This window comes from Nesoenas mayeri (assembly GCF_963082525.1).
Source record: "Nesoenas mayeri genome assembly, chromosome: 5".
Lineage (NCBI taxonomy): Eukaryota > Metazoa > Chordata > Aves > Columbiformes > Columbidae > Nesoenas > Nesoenas mayeri.
This window is the reverse complement of record NC_137548.1, coordinates 40545486-40565358: the sequence shown is the minus strand read 5'-3', so window position 1 is coordinate 40565358 and position 19873 is coordinate 40545486. Positions and strand designations below refer to the sequence as shown.

Sequence of the window (19873 nt, the reverse complement as noted above, 5' to 3'; positions counted from 1 at the left end):
ATATCACTTGTCACTGCCACAGAATCAACTAATTCATTATTGAAGTTAAATATGCATCAGGTTCTGAAAACCCCAGCTGGTATCCAGTGAAATATTGTGATGTTTGATTTTCCATTTATGACAGGGTAAGAAAACAGGAATAACATAGTTGAATAGGGCAGCCTCTGCCAGCACAAGCAAGTAGAAAATCTGCTGCACGTAACCTAACAAAGCCCTGTTGCCCTATGAATAGTGGAAGCTCTATTGGATCGCCATCTCCTGTACAGATCTGCATTAGGGAAACCACACCTGTCATTACAGCAAGGATGTGGATTCACAGAATCACAGAATCATTCTTCATGAAATTCTTCAGAATGCTCAGATAAAACAGAAGACTGAAGATTTTCATTGGGACTTCTCCTCCCAGTTTTCACACCGGGACTGCTTGTAATTATTGCCAGTACTGGGCACTAAATGAAAGGAAAAGATTTTTGGCTCAGCTTTTTGCATCAGGTCACACGATTGCCTGACAACCTTAGAGACTAACGGTCACTGTAATCCAGAAAAAATGCCTTTTTCACATTACAGTTATTTCTTCAGTGCATAAAGCTACAATGGTGTACGAAGAATTACTACCCTGAGGTGGTAAACAGTTTCTTAGGCCTGGTGACTACACACAACATTACTATATGCATTGTATTGTGAGACAACTTAGTTCAAGCCCTGGTCTTCTAGCTTATCTCACAGATCAGCAACTCCAGCTGCACCTGTTTTTGCCAGTGCTTCATATAAGGTGACCAGTCAGGTGTCTAAGGATTAAGCAGGATTATTTTCTCTTTTTTAACACTTTGAGTAATCAAACATGTTTCTTACTGGGAATTTTTTTAAGTCAGCAGTAAGCATGCTGAGAAACATGAGAATACTCTACATATTAAACTGAAATAAAGTTGGCACTATATGAGACTTTCCCATTATTTTTTACCTCAATATGGGCCAGAGCATCTGTCAGATCTTGGTAACACTTGTGAATCACCTCAGCATCTCTCAGCTGCTCACCTCGTAACCTGGTAATTTCCAACAGCTCCTCCCAGGAATTTCTAGAAGGGAGGATGGGGAAAAGAACCATGAAAAACATTCAAATTAGGAGTAAAGGAGATTAACAGTCTGAAGAAAGACTGAAAACAAGACCTCCTCGTACTTTGTTTTTCATTCCTGGCATTAAATTCTGTTGGACTGATTCTCTGAGCGGCAGCATGTCTCTCACACTCCCCTGTTCATGACCTCCTGTCTCTTAAGGCACTTAATTAGATGGTCCTATATAAGGATGCCCCTCTCCAATATGCTTTTCAGGTTTTATATGCAGGACTTGGAGGACTGAGTCAGACGCTACTATTCCTTCATGCTTCTCTTTTGGGTCACTTTGGACTGATGCTGAACAGAAGAAGCTCAGAACATCCTACTGTTCTGCAAAGCAGCCATGGGATTCAAACTTGAAAATCAGAAACAATAAAGAAGCAACTAAACTCCTAGCCTTCCAGTTAGATGATCCTGTTTCAAAGGGCAAAGGAAGTTCACTCACCCCTTACTGGTAAGGCACCTCTGACGCAATTTACAAGATGCCAAATCAGCAAGCAGATAATGTCTGCGTTACAGTAGTTTATTTTTAAATGGGGCATGGTAGCAGCTCTGTATCAGTAAGCAAACCACATATTTTGCAATTAGAGAATTGGAAGGACAGGCCTTATCCTTTTCTAATTCCTTCTCACTTCCTCCTCCTCAAGAACGAATTGACAGGACAAAGTGTTACAGAGCTAACACAAGTCTCCTACCTTAGTTCTTTCTGCTTCTGCCGAATTTCCCGAGACTCGAAATGCCCACAGTTCACCAAGTTGTCTGCCAGCTGCTGGCAAGCCACAACTCTTTTCCCAGCTGTTTCCAACTGGTGTTGGAATGTGTCATATTTGGCACGAAGTTGCTTTTGAAGGAAAGAACAACAATAACAAAAACAAAACAAAAACAAACAAACAAAAATTGAGTGCTCTCTTTTCCAAAACATACCTGCAGAGCTATCAGAGTGGCAGCCTAAAGGCAGGTAATAAGCTGATCATATTTGGAGATGGAGAAACTGCAGAGAATGACTGGATTTTACCTCTAAAGACCTTGAGGAGCTACAAACTATTAGCAAAACATGGGGTTTGTGATGTGAATGGGAGGCAGAAACATTACCAGGGACAGAAACAAACATTCAAGGTACAATATGTTTTCACTTCATTAATGCAAATGTGTTTTCAGTACTATAACTCGATAAAGTAGTCCAATTTTAAGATTTAGGACATAAGATATTTTGAAATAAATAATAAAAATTAGGATTCTGAATGACTATTGATTTTTAGCAGGCTGACATTAGTTTAGTTTCTGTGCCAAATGAAGACATATAGCTGTAGATATTCATACATCAGCGTTTGTGATGAAAAAAAAACCTTCATGGACACCACACTGAAATACTGTTACTAAAAATAGAAAGGAGTTGCTCTCTGAAGGCGTAGACATTTTACCATGCAGTTTTTTCACGCAGCTCAGCCCCCATGGTAACAGGATGTGTTAGGCAATGCTGCCTGCCTGCCTTCAGTCAGTCCTTCCCACCCACTTTTCACCCTTTTCTCGTCCCATCTCCCAGTTATTTATACTTACTTCTTGCACTGTCTTATAAGCTTTCAAGGACAACCTTAGAATCTTTTTACAGTCCCACTACTTACAGTTTCGTTCATTTTTGATTGGTTCCTCAAAAACTCACCAAGACATGTTCATAATCATTTCCATAGTCTTCAGAGCTGGCTGCTTGTTTCTTCTGAGAGATCCAGTCTTGCAGATCTTCATATTCTCGTAGAAACTCATGCAAAACAAGAGTCTCATCCAGCTTCTTCCCTCTGTTGTGGAAAGGAGACAAGATAATACAATTAGACCAAGGGAATATAAGACGAGGGCAATCAGTAACTTTCTTCTTAGTAATCCTCCAGACCTCTCACCATCAAGACTGATTCTTTTTAGGGAAAGAGCGCACTTTTAATTTCTGAAGAATGGAACTATGTTTGTAGGATGACAGCTGTCAGCCAAGTCAGACTCATTATCTCAGTTTCCCAGAAAAGCACTGTGCCTAGCTGAGGTCACTCCTTTTTAGGTTTTTTGGTGGCTTTTGTTTGTATGTTTGTTGGTTTTGTTTGGTTGGTTGGGGTTTTGTGGAAGGGTGTGGTATGTTGTGTGTGTGGTTTGTCGTTTGGTTGGTTGTTTTTTTCTTCTTCCCATGAGAATACTTCTCATTTTTTTTCTAGATCTGTCTTGATCTGTCTTTCTAAAGATAACTGTAGTACTTATGAAGATGAGAATGAAATATTTCTAACTGAGGATGGTGCACTAGAAAGGCAAATACCACAAAAGCCATTTGATGCAATTCTGCTTATATTGCCTGTTCAGCAAAATTTATGCAACCTGATGCATACTTCAGATTATCTCATAATATAGACTGACATGTTTCAGGCCTTCCACAGTAAACAAAATATGAGTTTTCCATCTGCTAACAGTGCCTGGCCATTGTGCAAATATTCCAGAAAAGATGAACCTGACTTTCCTGTTTGAATCACAAATGCTAATCACAAGAAATGAAACCTGCTGAGAGAGCCTAGCCCAGCCCGCTAAAAGAATGCAGTTTGGAGGTACAAACCAGAACACCAATAGGAAACCATGAAGCTCAGGTTAACATTCACCATGAATGAACACAAAACATTTCTGTGTTCAACACATGGAAACTTTCTGATATTTCTAGATTGAGTATTTATTTTTCTGAACTTCTCATTCACAGGATTTTCTATCGATGCCTTTACTCTTTTAATTATAAAAACGAATAAAAACAAAAAGTAAAATATCAGCATTTCTTCCAGGGTTAATTATTCTAGTATTCATATTCATTTGTTATTCTTCTTGTAGAGCCCTGTTACTTTTCCAAATGCATTTTTTTTTTTTCTGGAGGAAAAACATAAAAGGTTCAGACATTTGTTTCTTCCAGACAACAAACAAGAAGTGTTAAAAACCCCTGTGTAATAGCAAACTGTCGTGTTGTAAACATCTTACTGTAACAATAACAGAAAGGAAGTAAAATGAAAAGTAGATGACTCATTCAAGAATAAAACCCTTAATATACTAGCACAGCCACTTTTCTTTTGATAGCAGATCCCAAATACCACAAAGGCAAGTCAGAATCCAGCATCTCACATCACTTTACAGGAGGATGATGAAAGGTAAAGAGGAAATTTTGGGGCTGCAAATCCTTTCTATGTAGCAAAACTCCTGGAATAAAATGTAGAGTTCTTGCTTAGCAATAATGAAAAGGTCATATGTGCACAGAATTCTAACATAAAACCAGCTATTTCCTAAATACAGTTGAAAAAAGAGGAGATAATGGAGATGATCTAAATTCCAGTGAGCTAACTAGAGATACCCTTTATTGACTTCAGTGGACTTTGACTCAAACCTAGGATGCAAGGGGCAGTTCTAGTTTATACCTTTTTGTTGCTAGTTCCTGCAGCTCCTGGAGTCTTGAATGAACTTGTTCCTTTGGTCCATCCACCTCAATATACTGGATGGAGCCGGCAAGAGGAAGAGTTTGGGCACTTTCACTCAGTTCTTTCATGAAATTTTGGTAAATGGCAATCTCATGCTCCAGTGCCTGCAGAGAAAAGAGTGGATTGAGTGCCAGTTGTCCAAGATATCCACTGTTTAAACTTCTGTACCAGCCTATGATGTAGTCATTGAGACGCTGAAAGAGAAGAAAAGCTTTCTGCAAGCATGTGACATTTCCAAGACTTTATCATTTTCTAATTATCTACATTTTCTAATTTTCTAAATGTTCTGATTAGCTAACTATTTCTAATTTTTTTGGAAAAAAAAGTGCACATAAATTAAAACAAATCAGGTGGATAAAGAAAATTAGAAATTCCTGATGCAGAGGCAGAGAAAAGTATTCTTGAAATAATACTCTATCTGTATCTTTGATTTTAGGAAAGATTAAGAAATATGGCTTCTGTATGCATCCATTGAGACTGAAAAGCAGATATCAGATCATAGTCAGTTTTGGCCTCAGAAAAATAAGATGAGAATATTCACCATTCTTCTTTTCCCTCAAACTACATTTTTACCAGCTATATTAGTAAGTTGTATTGATTTTTTTTTCTAGGGGTCCATTGACACACATCAATGCAAAATTCTTTTGATGGCTAGACACTTAAGTACCATTTTTGCAATCCCAGACAGGCCAGAAGGTCAGGACAGTGTAGAGAACTTAAGCAGAGAAATACCTTATGTTTCTTGAGGAGTTTCAGTGTTCCATCTTCATCCTTACCATAGTCCTTGCTTGTCACAAGTGGATATTTTTCTGCTATCCAAGCCTCCAGGTCTGAAGTATTCATCAAAAACTATCAGTTAAAAGGAAAGCCAATTAGTTTCTACCTAACTTTCAAAATACTTTGACCTAATAAACTCCAAATGGAGGGTGCATTGTAAGATTTACTGTGATATTTTATTAAATAATAAATCAAGAATATTTAAACCTAAGAACTACTATTCCACGTGCTTGTTCTGTCAAATCATACAAAGGTGAAGGAGGCCACAGATGGAAGACTTCGGAGCAGGATAACTAAGGTCTTCTAGTCATCAAAGCTGTAGCACTAAGTTTCAAGTTGTCTCACTTTTCTTCCTTTGCATTACTATCCTTACTTGACTCTAACTTATTCACTAATGGGAGGGGCTAACTGTATAATACCAGTGTGATATTTCTCCTTCTCCTTCCTGAGAAGTTCAAATAATCCTATAAGAATCAAGCTTCATAAAGCCTATAGTATGGACAGCTGCTTTTATGGATGGTGGAAAGAAGAGCCAGATGATCAAATTCCTCAGGGAACATACTTTAGGTGGACCTGTGAACTCTGTGCAAATGATGTTTGTATCTACAAGACTGCATGTGTTATCTGAATATGTACACTCCTTTGTGACCCACTGGTGACAGAAAAATTGAATTACAAAGATAAATATTAGCATGCTTTTTTTTTAACAGGCTAAACATAAAGGTCCAGTATCCTGTTGAAAACAATAGGGCTAAAAATTTTATCTGAGAGTGAAAGTGTCATCAGTTTCTCAGTACCATTTTGTTGCCAGGACCATTGTTGCCTAACATGCCAAGACTGGATGGCACAAGATATCCCTTCTCTTCTGATTTCCTTGTCATAATTATCCAGCACGAAGGGCCAGTTCAGAATCCATTGTATTACTTAAGTCAAAGCCTGAGGCTGTATAAAGATATTGAGGAAGAAGATACTACTAGGAGAAATGCTTGTTCTACTCGCAGCCGTAACAGTTGGGTACAGAGTCCAAAGCAAACCTCTAGAGCAGAAGCTTGACCCTGGGAGCTGCATTCAGCTTTGCAGCCCAGCCCTCCACTCCCAGAAGTCTGGCCTCACACAACGGCAGTGAATACTAGTACCAAGCAAAGCTGTTTTTTTGTTGACTTTAAAATTTGGTCCTCTTGTTTGTCTGAAGAAGCTACTGTGTAACCACTTTGCTGTTAATTTGTACCTCCTGGAAGCCAACTGAGTGCTGCAGCTGCTTCATCCTTTCCTCACAGGCCTTCTCCAAGCCCTGCCAGGCAGTCACAAGCTCATGGCATTTCTCGCTTATTTTCTGAGCTGATGGGTGCTGGCCTACAACCATTGTCTTTCCTTTATCCAGGACCCGCTGGACTTGCTGTTTGTGGGCATTCACTTCTGCCTGCAGTTCCTGAAAATTAAATAAAAGAAAAAATAGGAATAAAGGAAGGGTATGTGAGGACAAAGAAATTTCCTGCGCTCCTAGTCCTAAGCAAAACTGGCAGCTGGTGAAGATGGGCAGAGTATAGCTGCTGGACACAAGGACTATCTTGTTTCTACAACAGCCACAGCCTCAGACACTGGTCCCAGCCCTACTTGTATAATGCTCTGCTCCTTGTGCTGCCTTGAGGAAGGGGATAATAGTCTATAAGGTGGTAACAGGCATGCCTGAACTTCCTTACACTCTCAGTATTACTCACCAAAGTCCTTGGCCTGGTTCTAACCCCCTTCTCCTTACTATGCACCTGTCCCCTCCCCTGCCCAGGAGCCAGGAAGGTTTGGGGGATGGACAAGGGATGAGACACAAAGCTGGGGGAGGGGGATTCAGAAAAGAGTGTTGAGCTGCTGATGGGAAAATAAAATATCCCAGAAGCTGAATGAGCTGGAAAGGGATGAGAAGAGAGACACTGTCCACAGTACCATGAAAACTATTAAGACTCGTGCTCTATAAAGCCTCCCTACTGGTCTTGCAACGTTTCTCACGGAACTTGCAACCCAGGTACTACAAAATCCTGTGCTTCCTGTGGAGCAGGGCAGCTTTGATGCGCCCCACTGGCTGTGAGGAACTGTTACAAAGAATCAAACTCCCCAAAAGTTGGTGTTAACCTGTCTTTATAAATGTATTGACTGTGGCTTGTTCAAATCATTTAACATGCAGTACAGAACTAAAATAAACATTAAATGGCTGTTACATGACCTCCTAGAGAATCTAGCATGCATAAACCTTTTTCTATTTAGTGTGAGATACACTACCTTTTATCCACTTTTAATGGGAAGAACTACAACATTTGTCAGAACAATAATACTGCAAAATATGAAAATTTTGTGGTTCCCATAGGAATTGCATGTTTGCTCTGAAAATCATCACCACATTGCTGACTTGTCTCAATCCACTGGAACAATTTTTTCTGAGAAAGTGCTGGAATCAAAGAAAGTACTCATTGAAAGTATGGCAATACATTTTGCTTGCAATGGCCTTCCTGAAGGCAAAGGAGAACCGAGGTGGAATGCAATGTGCCAACATGCTAGAATACACTTAATTAAAGGAATTACCTTGTGTTTTTGCAACAGGCTTTGAGCCACATCCAAGGACTTCCCACAGTTGGTAGAATGGGCAATAGGCAATCGCTCATTAATCCAGTTCAGTTCCATGTCATGGTAATGGTAGAACTCATAGAGATCCACTGCAGCTTCCAGCAACTTGCGCCTCTTATCAAGAGGTGCTTGCAAAGACTCAAACCTAGGGGTTATCCATTAATATATGTTAAAACAAAGCTTTATCCTGATTCTGCCAAAGGAATTAGGCTGTGATGCCACTGTGAAGATTAAAAAAACACTGGACACTTCTTTGCAATTAAATTTCAATGATGAGTCCTGGCTGCACATACAAGAATCCCTTCTCCAGAAGACTACTTTTGGCAAGTAGACTTATATGATGATACTAAATGTAAATGGATGAAAAGTGATTTACACTTTTGAAGTCCTAGGCTTGTCCTGTGATGTTTTAAGGAATTAGTCACTAATGTTTATAAATATGTAAGGGTGAGTGTCACGAGGATGGAGCCAATCTCTTCTCAGTGACAGCCAATGATAAGACAAGGTGCAATGGGTACAAACTGGAACACAGGAGGTTCCACTTACATATGAGAAGAAACTTCTTCACAGTGAGGGTGACAGAACACTGGAACAGACTGCTCAGGGAGACTGTGGAGTCTCCTTCTCTGGAGACATTCAAAACCCACCTGGACACCTTCCCGTGCAACCTCATCCAGGTGTTCCTGCTCCAGCAGGGGGGTTAGATTAGATGATCTTTCGAGGTCCCTTCCAATCCCTAACAATCTGTGATTCTGTGAATGTTGGATCACTGTACATCTTAGAAAGCAGTAAATGACTTATGGATAAGCAAAGAACTAGAGGAGGAATAGCCAAGGAGCAAGGTCCAGTAATAAAGGTTGAAGTGGGTCAACAGGCAGCTGTGTAGATGCAGGTCAAAGTACAGTAGTGGTACATCTGGGAGGAGGAATCATTCCCGAATATGGGTTAAGCCTAACCAATCTAAAGACATTTTCTACAAGGTAGAACAAGAAATGTTATTTGTCACAAGGGGTGGAGAGAAAAAGAGAGTGACACCTCACCTTTTCAGGTATTTTTGTGTTTCATCCAGGATCCTCTGGGAGTCAAAGTGATTGGTGGCCATTTTCCTTGCATGAGATACAATAGAGTTCATTTTCTCTGCCAGCTCACGTGTTTCATTTTCCAATTGTCTATGCTGCTTGAGTAGGTCACGGCTGGAGCGCAAATCATGGCCTGTCTCAGATTCCTGAAGAACTTTCTCAATTTTCTCTATCTTCTTTTTGGCATCCTACCAGGAAAAGATCACAGCACATTCGTATTGACCTTTCAACATAATTTTGTTTCACTCAGCCCTTCCCATGACAGCTTTCTGGACACAATTTTTAAATCCATATGTCCTTTCTCAGTAACACGATGGCTCAGTGTCTCTAAGAGGCATCATCTGGGAATATTTTGTTTTACACACTTTTTTAGAGTACTCTTCTCTCTGAGATGCTAAAGCACATTATTAAGAACAGTCTCTTTGAACTATCTTCAGTGACATAATACATAACAATCTAACAATCTTCAGGGGCTTCATATTGTAGCTACAACACAACAGCAGCTTCATGACATTCTGGTATTGAAACGCCTTCAAAGCACACTGTTCCTCTTATACAATTTGCTGGATGACAATATGCTTAACACAGTGCCATGCCTCCAACCCCAAAATTACTGCAAGCAAGCACTTATGCTTGCACAGCATCGACCTATGCAGAGATTTTTTTATTGTTTCCCAGTATGGGATGGCCACACAGGTGAAGTGCTGAGCCCAAGTTCAACAGCTTTGTGTCTTGGTACTGTGCTGACACTGTTATCCTGCTCACAGCTTTGGAGTGAGCTTGGTCAGCATCATATTAGGTTTACTCTCCTGAGACTGTAGCCAAAACAGACACCCTAAAATATACTTTTATCTGGATGGTATTCTGTTTTTGTTGTGGTGGGTTTTTTTGTTGTTGTTGGTTGTTTTTTGTGTTTTGTTGTTGTTGTTGTGTGGTTTTTTTGTTTGGTTTTTTTTTTTTGGTTTGTTTGTTTGGGTTTTTTTGTGAGAAACACACAACAGAGAACCAGGCTCCTAGGTCATTTCTCCCACCTCTTCCCTATCGCCTCCTGACCTGGAGCAGTTCCATGAGCTGTTCTTGCTGCCCAGCTTGTCTCAGCTTGTCACCTCGCTCTATCATCTTGCCATACAGTTCCTTCCACTTCTTTTGAAGCTCTGACATCTTCTTCTGGATAGAAACTGCAGCATAATGGTTGTCTTGTATCATTTGATTTCCTTTCTAGAGAAACATAGCAGATTATTTCTTTGAGAAAATCAGCATCTATAAAGTTTGGAACAAGATGGAAGACTTAGCTCCAAAACTGCCTTCACCTTTATCAGTGTTGCAAAGTGCTCCTCATTAGCCATCATTTCCCTCTCAGCAGCCTCATGCCATTTCAGTTTGCGTAGAACATTTGTTGGATCACGATAGGATTCATCTGATGCAATCTTGTACTTCTCATCCATCCATACTAAAAGCTCAGCAGCATCACGATTAAACTCCTTAGAGAAACAAACAAGATTAAATTGACTTACCTTCCGATTCTGTGTGGGTTTGCAGTTCATTCTTGCTGTTAGGATCAAGCCCTGATTTTTTTTTTTCTAACAGTTAGGAAGTGTGATACATTGTCATATACAAGTTGTTCTACATAACCAGCACTCTTAATTGAAGAAGTATGATCTTGAACCATTGATGGGTTTTAAACCCTCAGAGTAATATCTCTTAGTCTTTTTTTTACCACATTTACTAATCCACTGCCTTCAATTATCAGTGAAGGTTTGCATTTTTGATAGACTATTTAAACATAAGTGATCCAGTCCTCCAGTATAACTTTATATCTCAGCACTGGAAACTAAATTTGGTGCAAAAAGTACAGTTACTGTAAGTAACTGTACAAAATTATTAAGGCCTAGAACAGTAATAACTAATGAACAGAATAAATTTATCCAGTAGACAAAACATTCTTTTCAATTTTTTTAATCCAATATCTCCATTTTTGTTTTGGTATTTTGCTATGTTTATGGTTTTGTAAGATTTATCACCAGTGTATCACCTACTCCCTGGAAAGTGAAATTCTCCATCTCATAGCTGAAGAGAAAGTGTGCTGTAGTAGGCTCTCAGCAGTTTGAGATTCATCCCATGTTAAGACAGAAGGTAAAATTACTTCACACATGCCTGACCAAATCTGCAGTATCAGTTTTTACCTGCAGCTTTAGGGAATCCAACAACTGCTGTTTTCTTTTGGCATTGCTCTGAATCAGCCGCTCCCACCTTCGCTGGAGGGTGACCATTCTCTCTTCAATGCTACCAAGAAAAACAGGAAGTCCAATGCAATATTAGTCAAATTGGTTCCCCTGGGCTGTACTGTAGTCACGACTATGATATAGATGGAATCTAGTTCAGGAGGAACGGATAGATGGCCCTGTACCATGGCTCATCTAGAAAGCAGCTATTGCTTGCCAGCTGCTTCTGGATTTTCCTTTTTTACAGCTGTGTTACAGCAATGAATTGCAGTCAAGTATATTTCACTAAAACACCCAGATCTTTCTCTTTCCCAAATATTCCACCTTAATTAATAATTTTTCCCTGTGATGTAAGCTCAATGAGGCTCTGGAATGTCCTTTTAATGGTAGTACTGCTGGCAAAAAATTAGACTTTAAGGGAAGTTTTACAAATTTGTGGAGGGAATTTTAAAGACATTACCACTTGTAGTCACAAGAACACAGTAATTTTGACCCAAGAGGTCCATTCTGACCCTATATTCCTAATTCTTGTTTATGCAGAGGTCCCCTTACTAGATCTTAGTGGCTCTCGCACAGTAGTTACATAAGACAGTTCAGCTTTGACAAAAACATGAAGTAGCTGCTCCTGATGAGCCATTTCTTTGTGAAGTCTTCTGTAACTTTTTAACAGCAAACATTAATTCTAATCTGTGATACTGAAAAATGAAATAAAATCTGTTTTATGTAATTATTTAATGAGTTTGCATTAAAGAAGTTTTAACATTATAGGTAATTTGTGATACAAGGCACATTATTCCAGCATTCTGTCAAAGGTCACTTATTTGTTCTGAAAGCACAGAACGCCTGTGGTTTTTTGTTTGGTTGGTTTTGGTTGTTGTTTGTTTGTTTAATACCTTTTTCTCCCCTCATCCAGCAGATCACACATTGGATGTCAACTAAATTGTGGCTCAGAGAAATTTTTTCATCTCACCCTAATCACATTGGATCATTTATTAAAGCTAAATTAAAAGAGTCTGGACTCACATGTGAGATGCAAAGTGCCCGCTCTCTATTAGGTTCGCCCCATTTTCATTAAGTGCTTCAACTCGTCTCTTCAGTGCTATCAGTAGTTGCTCAAATTCCTGATGCTGCTTCAGCAGGCTGCGAACAGCATCTACGTGGTCCTGCATTTAAGAAAGAAAACTGATCAAGTCTTTCCTTGGTCATATGTTGTTTTTGAAGCAATAAAACAAACAAACAAACACCCCAAAATCTGGACCTTATTTTCTCCCTTCTCTATCAAGCAGGAGATATTGTGTACATTTTGCATGTGCCTAAATGCATTCAGGGCTACAAACAAGCAGCAGGTACTTAGGCTTGTATCATATCTGTTTCCTCTGTTTTATGTTTCCATTTTGGTTCCATTTTTGCCTCTTTAGAAAATCTGCATTCTGAACTTATGCCAGCACTCTGGTACATCTAGGGACATGTAACACAAAAAGGCCATAACTAAGTAAAACTTGATTCCACTAAGCTGACCCAAAAAGTATCAAAGTTTCAGTTTCAGCTGAAAACATAAAAGATGGTGAGGTACCATAACCTCCTCCATCACTGATCTTGTGAATATTGTCTGCATTTGTTTTTCCCTTTCATTTGTTTTAATGTTCTTAAAATACTCAATGAAAAGAAAAAGCATTATTTTTTTTAAAGTCAGGTTTTTACTTCACCAAAAAAAAAAAAAATTGTTCAAGCTGAAACCTTCTTTTTAATTGTTAGCCATCAAACTGATAAGCCAATTGCAAAAAACCATCTGACGTACAAACACAGCAACAAATCACAACACTAGCTGTTCTTATTTTTTTTTTGAGAGACAATGAGTTTCGTTCTCATTAAGATGAGTAAGAACATAAGAACATTAATAAGAACCTGAAAGTCTAGTTTCCCAGTATTAAAATGACATGACCACAAGAATGATGAAACTGAGCTAATTAGGAAAATTGTTGCTACTCCCTGGATGGGTAGATGAAGTAAGAAGAAACAAAATAAGCTTCTAGACATACCCCAAGGTCATCACCCCGGAGAAAGGCCTCGTGGCCAGACAGAGCTGCATTTATACGGTCTCCCTCCCTATTGAACGTCTGCAATTCCAGGCCGTCCTGCAGCTTTTTCTGTCGCTGTTCCCACATTTTCTCCAGCTCTTCGTTCTCCTTGGCAAGCCTCTCCATGGTCTGGTGCACATCTGCAGTCTTGCCGTTACTGGGTTGTTCGTGGATTATTTTGTGCCCTAGCTCTTCCAGCTGCACAAATCTTCCCAGAATCAAAAAGAAAAGTGAGATCTCACTGCATGAAGGAATATGAATTATTTTTCATCACAGCTCTTTGCTCTCTTGGCAGTGCCTAGATATTAAGCTTCCCTCTCTCCCTTTCACTCTTTTCCCGCTACCCATGGTTGTGCACTACAAAGTGCAGCTGGTTGTTTGCTCAGGGATACACGCTGGAGGCAGCAGGTGAGATTTCCCCTTGGGGATGGAAAGTCTGTATAAGCTGGCTTTCCCGTTGAAAGGGAGAGGAGATCAACTCAGTATCTGGAACTTCATAACAGTGCAGAAGGAGAACTGAAGTTGATGGCAACTGGAAGCGTAAGGCCTGAGAAGGGAAGGACTAGGGGAGCTGAAATAAAGTGCAGATGGCACTATCTGAGTGTCAGGAGCTTATGGAATACTGCTCTGGACACACAGATCCTCCTCCTCCCTCCATCAGCTGTCAGGACAAGTGTGCAAAAACTAATCAGATTTTGTGTTCTGCAGTCTATTTTTGACACTAAATTTAAAGAGCATTTGAATAAACTCTTGGTATCACTTTCATACATAATTTATGTGCACAGTAGACACGGTTCATCTTTACAGTACTGTTGTCACATCACTCCACTATGCCCACCCTGACAGAATCTCTCTACCTTTCTTTCTGAGACCTAATTTCTTTCAGCAGGTCCTGATGTTCCTTCAGCAATTGCTCTGCAGAAGTCACGTCCACACCCATTTCTTCACTGCTCAGTTTCTCCTGAATGCCTTCTGCCCACAGCAGGAGCCTGCGGCTGTCCTGCAGGAAGGACTGTTGATTTTGGGCCCACTGCAGAATGTCCCGCTTCTTTTGGGTCTCCAGCTTGAGCTTTGCCAGAAGCCTCTCCATGTTCTCCACCTGCTCAGTGATGGCCCTGCTCTCTGCAGGGTTGGTGTCCTTAATCCTACAAGAGGAATGAAAATACATTCATTTGGATGAACACTTCAGGCATTTAGAGCCTGAACCAATACTCTTTAAAAGGAATGGATTTGGATATTTACACTTCCATTAAAATGAAAGTTAGCTAAGGCAAGAAATGTTCCACACTAGCAAGAAATATTGGTGTGAATATGGTGTGTTGCAGTAAGTACATCCCTGTGAAAGACTCTGGTAACACTGTTGTGGTTCAATGATTCATCCCTTTGTGAATGTACAGAAAACTTAAAAAAGTAAAAAACTTTAAATTCATATTTTGAATTCAAACTCCTGTGCACAATTCTCTGCTATTTTTCTTCCTTCATCCTTGCTTCCCATGATTATCTCATCTCAGGACCTAAATGATGATACCTAGTTCAAAATGTGGAAGTAACTCCCATTAGTAGACATAGTTTGTTGGAGCCACAAACAATTCTGTGGTATTTAGTCTCCTACAGCGGTGAAGTCTAGAACCAATCACTTCACCAGTCACCCAGTCATACTCAAGAGAGATGATCTCAAGCCAGCAGGCAAGTCAGTTTTTCAGGTTGCTAGAAAAAGAAACTTCAAGAGAAACTTCACAAGCTGCTCATTCTCTTGATAGCCATAATTTACAACATGATCTTAGAGAACTAGCAAAGAATATGGAAACAAAGAGCAAGTTTCTTACGATTTTGCAACACTCCTTAAGTATTCAATTTTCCTTTCTATCACCAGGACCTCTCTCTCAACTGTAAACAGTTTGCGCTTGTCTGACTCCAGCCCAGCAGTTGAGTTCCCTGGTTCCAGATCTCTGAGTTGGACCATCTTGTCTTGCAGTAGTACTCCTATGCTCTGGCAGTCCTGAAGAAACATCTTCACATCAGCCACACCAATCAGCTCGGAGCCTTTCTCCTCCTTCAGAATTTCCATGCGTTCCCACCTTGGAGAGACATAACCCGATTACTTGCATCTAGCCCCAGCCACCACCCCAAAACCTGCCTTCACCTAGTGACCAGATTCAGTTTATAGCCTTGGTTATACATGAACTGTATCCTTTATCTATTCAGAAAAAGTCTTATATAAAGATTTCAGCAGGACTTAAGTGGGCTGAGAAAGTGAACACTTGCACCTCCCCAACAGCCTCAAAGTTGATCTCAGTGCCATCCCAAGCAAGGCAACTCTGCTCAGGTAACCAGAACATACTGGATATGATGCAAATAAACAACAGTGGTCAAAATCAGGACCTGGCTGTGCCTCTCAGATCCAGGGGGCTGGCATGGTGCCAGGAGTATGTACACAGCAGGTACTAAACATACTTGGTGAAGTCAAAGAGGGTTTGATGTTCCTTTCAATATTTGTGAGGGGCATCCTCACCCTGATGTTTAAATATCAAAATCAGACGCTGCAGTGTAATATAGAACTGCTCTGAATCCACTGCTGTCCCCTGTGGGTGAATTCATGTTGTGCTTTAATATGTGCACACACACACAAGTTGCTGCAGTTTAAATCTATCAGTGTTGGGGGCCTAGAAGCACCACCAGCCCTGGAGGCATGGCACCAGGCTCATGACTAGCCTAGAGCCAGAGCAGCTGAGGGCTTCCCCCTTCCTGCTGCCACCAGACAGCTCTGAGGACTGGGACTCACTTCTGGCCCTGGCTGCCATCCCAGGCCCACCCTGCTCACCTCCCTGTGGGACTGGCTCTGCCTGCTGAGGCCCCTGTCCCTTTGCTGGGTCCCCATCCCAAAGGGTGAAGCAGCCCTTGCTGCCCCTTGACAGCCAGGCAGAGGCCTCACAGCAAAACCAGGCTAGCGAGCTGGGCTGCAGCCCTGCTCCCTCACCACAGACTAGTTGGGTGTGGGGACTATGGATTCCCCCCCACCTACCCTGCTCCCGGGCTAGGGCAGTGGGTTACTGCAGCCTCTGCCCCTTTGCCCTGATCCCTGTCTGGTGGCAACAGCTGCACCTGAATACAGCACACCTCAGCTACACCACAAAAACCTCCCCTCAGGCCAATTCTGGGAGTTAAAAATCTATCAGACGAATATTCTCTCAGTGTAATCTAGGTCGGGCATGAAAGGGTCAGCTCTCCAGTTCCCCCCGTGGGACAATCCTGTTTTGTCAGTAGCACTGTTACCTTCTGTTGATCTCTTCCAGCCAAATCTGGACCTCAGAATATTTGCTGGGACTGGTCTTTCCATATTTAATAGCTAAGTTTTCAATATCTCCCAGCTGGCCCTTGCCTGCAGCCAGTTCTGTTAAAAAGCTCTAAAACAGAAAATAAACAAGAATGAGGAACTTCAGGTTTTTCCATTTCTATGGACGCAATTCTCAATAATCTGTCACATCCACTCATCTCCCACTTTTCACAGTTGGCTTCTCCATGTCCCTGTCTGCTGACACCATACACACCTGTGCATGTGGTTCCCCTATAGCCCTCCTGACCTTCCCCGGTATGGATGCTATGCCCATGCACATATGTCACACTCCACTGGGTGCAAGTGCACTGCAGGGTTTTTTCGTCATCTGGCATTTTTCTTCAAGTGCCATAAGATAAACCACAAAACCAGTCTTTTTGTACCATTATATTTGTACAGGATACCATATCCATAGGAAAAGTTAAAGAGATATTATTACATCAGCTACAATAAGCTTAGCATAGTTTATATGAAAAAAATCTCTTATCTACACGACTCATTAAATTGAAATGAATGAAAAGACTCCCAGAACTTAATTTCCCAACTTTATCTATTCTCCCAAGGTTAATCAGATATACATGTGTCATCTGTAAGCAGGGAAAAGGGGTACCTGGTATTTCTGCTGCACAACCTCCACATTGTCTGCTTGAGGCTGAAGAGTCCGGAAAATATTCTCTTTATCTTTCATCCATGACTGAAATTCTTCACAAGAGCTACAGAAGCGGTAATATCCAATAATCTCCTCCAGAGCCTTTTTTCTGTCCTGTGAAACAGATGAAGACTTAAATGTTTCTGTAGTAACTCCTAGCTGTTTGAAGAAAAAAAAAAGATCCTTGCATTTAAAGTACAGTACACAGCTGATAGCTTAGTAATTATGCCAGACACTGCTGAAAGAGAACAGAACATGTTAGCTTTAAGATCACAATACTTATTGCCAGAGCAATAGTGGTTTAAAAGCCAAAGAGAAGCATTTGGAGAATACTTAGCCCTCCTACAAGCAGCAAAACCTCTGTGCTGCTCTCTGTTGCTGACTGAAGATTCACCTCAGTAGTCTCAGAAATATGTAAACGTCCCATACAACATTTTTTTGCTGGTCTTTAGGATTGTGGCAGGTGGGAGTGAAGAAAAAAGAAAAACGGAGAATGCAGAAACGCAGATTGTGGTTGTTTATTTTTCCTGGTATTGGGTAAAACAGCCCAAAGAGTTAGGAGCCGCAGCAACCAAGCATTAGGGGAAAAAACATACAAAAGAATCCACTATTCATAAAGTAAAAAAACTAGAAGTTAAATGGGAAGTTTGCCAATATAAAATGTGCTTTGATATAAAACTTCAATTATAATCTCAAGCCTTGAAGTCCCACAGGACATCACAGGATTAAGGCACATTATTAAACTGAAAAGCAGACGCCAACACTGCACTTGACCTCCCTTTGTACTACTTTGGATTTAGCTATTTTTGTGAAGCACAAAGCATTGGAGGGGATACTATACCTCAGCCATGCTCTGTAGATTTTCATAAAGTGAATCTATTTCATCTTGGGTCTTCCAGATGTTCTCTGGAAGAAAATGAACATCTGGACTGGTGGTTTCAGATGTCGCCCAGGTTCGACTGAATGGTGACTTAGTTGTCTTCTGATTTAAGTCATTTGGGGCTTCAGTCTTCACCATCTGTTCAGCAAAATTTAACATAACCACTGGATGAATATTTGTAATTTGGATATAAATTTCAAAGGAGGAAAATCTGGACTTGCTAGTTCAAATCACAACATTATGATCCTTTAAAGAAAAAAATTCTAGTATTTGTTTGAATCTGCTTCCATTGTTTTATTCTGAAAGAATGAAACAAATAACTCAAAAACATTTTAGTTTTGTTCAAAGAAGTTTTATTTAGCTAATTTTACAATATATTGATTCACTAAAAATTCTCATTTTGTGCCCATATCAAGGTTGTAGGTGTGGTTTTGTTTGTTTGTTTGGTTTTTAACTTTAAAAATTGCCAACAAACCAAGAAATCTACTATGCTCACAGTTCTCTTTGTGGTAGTGTTTTAGTACCTGAACAGGAACTGCAGTTTCAAAGCCTGCAAGTGCCCTACTGAAGAAATGCTTACATTTGCACATTGAGACCATGTTGTCATATGTTTTTTCATGTTTAATAACAAAAAAAAAAATTCAATTTTTGTTCTAATAAAAAATAATGTTGAAACGATGAGCTAAAAGAAAGACCCAAAGTTGTGCTCATAGCTTTCAGACTGATTTAACTAAATATTGAGTGATCACAGAAGTCTGAAAGAAGCAAGCTATGAAATGTATAATTTGTCTCTCATGACTTTTGTTATCAAATGAGCTGTTCTCCATTCAAAAGTTGAAAAAGAAGGGCATCTTCATGCCATGTGCCCAACACCCATCCCACAATTGTTCCTGGAGCTGTGAGATAGTTCACCAGTACATTAGGATAACAAAAAACAAACAAACAAACAAAATTAAATGTGTGCTCTTTATAGCTGATTTAAATGAATACTGTTGAGAGAATGAAGTGTGAGAAGGGATTTGTGAGAACTGGTAGAGGGAACTAATATAGATGAGCATATTTCCGGCATTTCACAGAACACTAACTAGGTGGGCTACGAGTGCCAAATAAACTTCTTTGTCATCTAAAAAAATTTCTTCTGCTCTAATTCAAAGTTTCTTCTGAATTAAAAAAATGCTGTTGTTTATGTTATTTGGAATATTCTACTCTGCCAAAATCATAGTATTTTACATAATTAAAAACCATTTCATTTATGTTCCTCAAGAAAATATGATACAACATCTCATCTACTTACTGCAGCTGGAGCTTGCTGTACTGCAATTTCAGCCTGCTCTTTCAGGCGTCTCATCTCAGAGGAGTAGGCTGCAATCTCCTTCTCCAGGCGCAAGTGACGATGCAAAAGTGCTTCGGCACTCGATTCATCTTTTCCGTAGTCCTTGCTGGCCAGAAGGGGCTGCCTTTCTCGCAACCATGAATTTGCTTCATCGATATCAGCAAAATACTGAAGGAAACACAGGAGAAGAAAATGCTGAGTTTCATCCTGCAAGTATCATACCCAACTCTGTTCTCTGCTGAAAACCATGAATTAGTCAGAAGTGACATTAGGTTTGTAGCTGTTTGGTTACTTGCAGGCATTGTGAAATCTA

At 40.2% G+C, this 19873-nt stretch overlaps 1 protein-coding gene across 1 annotated transcript in view; it reads right to left on the bottom strand.

The window, feature by feature from the left end:
• The window catches only part of SPTBN5 (spectrin beta, non-erythrocytic 5), a 97017-nt gene that overhangs the window by 62662 nt on the left and 14482 nt on the right, over positions 1 to 19873 (bottom strand). Inside the window, exons 11-29 of the mRNA XM_080344709.1 lie at positions 19522 to 19728; positions 18189 to 18365; positions 17309 to 17461; positions 16638 to 16768; positions 15191 to 15442; positions 14222 to 14509; positions 13326 to 13572; positions 12310 to 12449; positions 11248 to 11347; positions 10375 to 10545; positions 10118 to 10282; positions 9026 to 9252; positions 7944 to 8130; positions 6601 to 6801; positions 5328 to 5444; positions 4536 to 4699; positions 2774 to 2906; positions 1809 to 1954; positions 962 to 1076 (exon numbers count right to left, since the gene is read on the bottom strand). Of these exons, the coding sequence (XP_080200835.1) occupies positions 962 to 1076; positions 1809 to 1954; positions 2774 to 2906; positions 4536 to 4699; positions 5328 to 5444; positions 6601 to 6801; positions 7944 to 8130; positions 9026 to 9252; positions 10118 to 10282; positions 10375 to 10545; positions 11248 to 11347; positions 12310 to 12449; positions 13326 to 13572; positions 14222 to 14509; positions 15191 to 15442; positions 16638 to 16768; positions 17309 to 17461; positions 18189 to 18365; positions 19522 to 19728 (3321 nt within the window). The remainder of the gene's footprint in view (positions 1 to 961; positions 1077 to 1808; positions 1955 to 2773; positions 2907 to 4535; positions 4700 to 5327; positions 5445 to 6600; positions 6802 to 7943; positions 8131 to 9025; positions 9253 to 10117; positions 10283 to 10374; positions 10546 to 11247; positions 11348 to 12309; positions 12450 to 13325; positions 13573 to 14221; positions 14510 to 15190; positions 15443 to 16637; positions 16769 to 17308; positions 17462 to 18188; positions 18366 to 19521; positions 19729 to 19873) is intronic.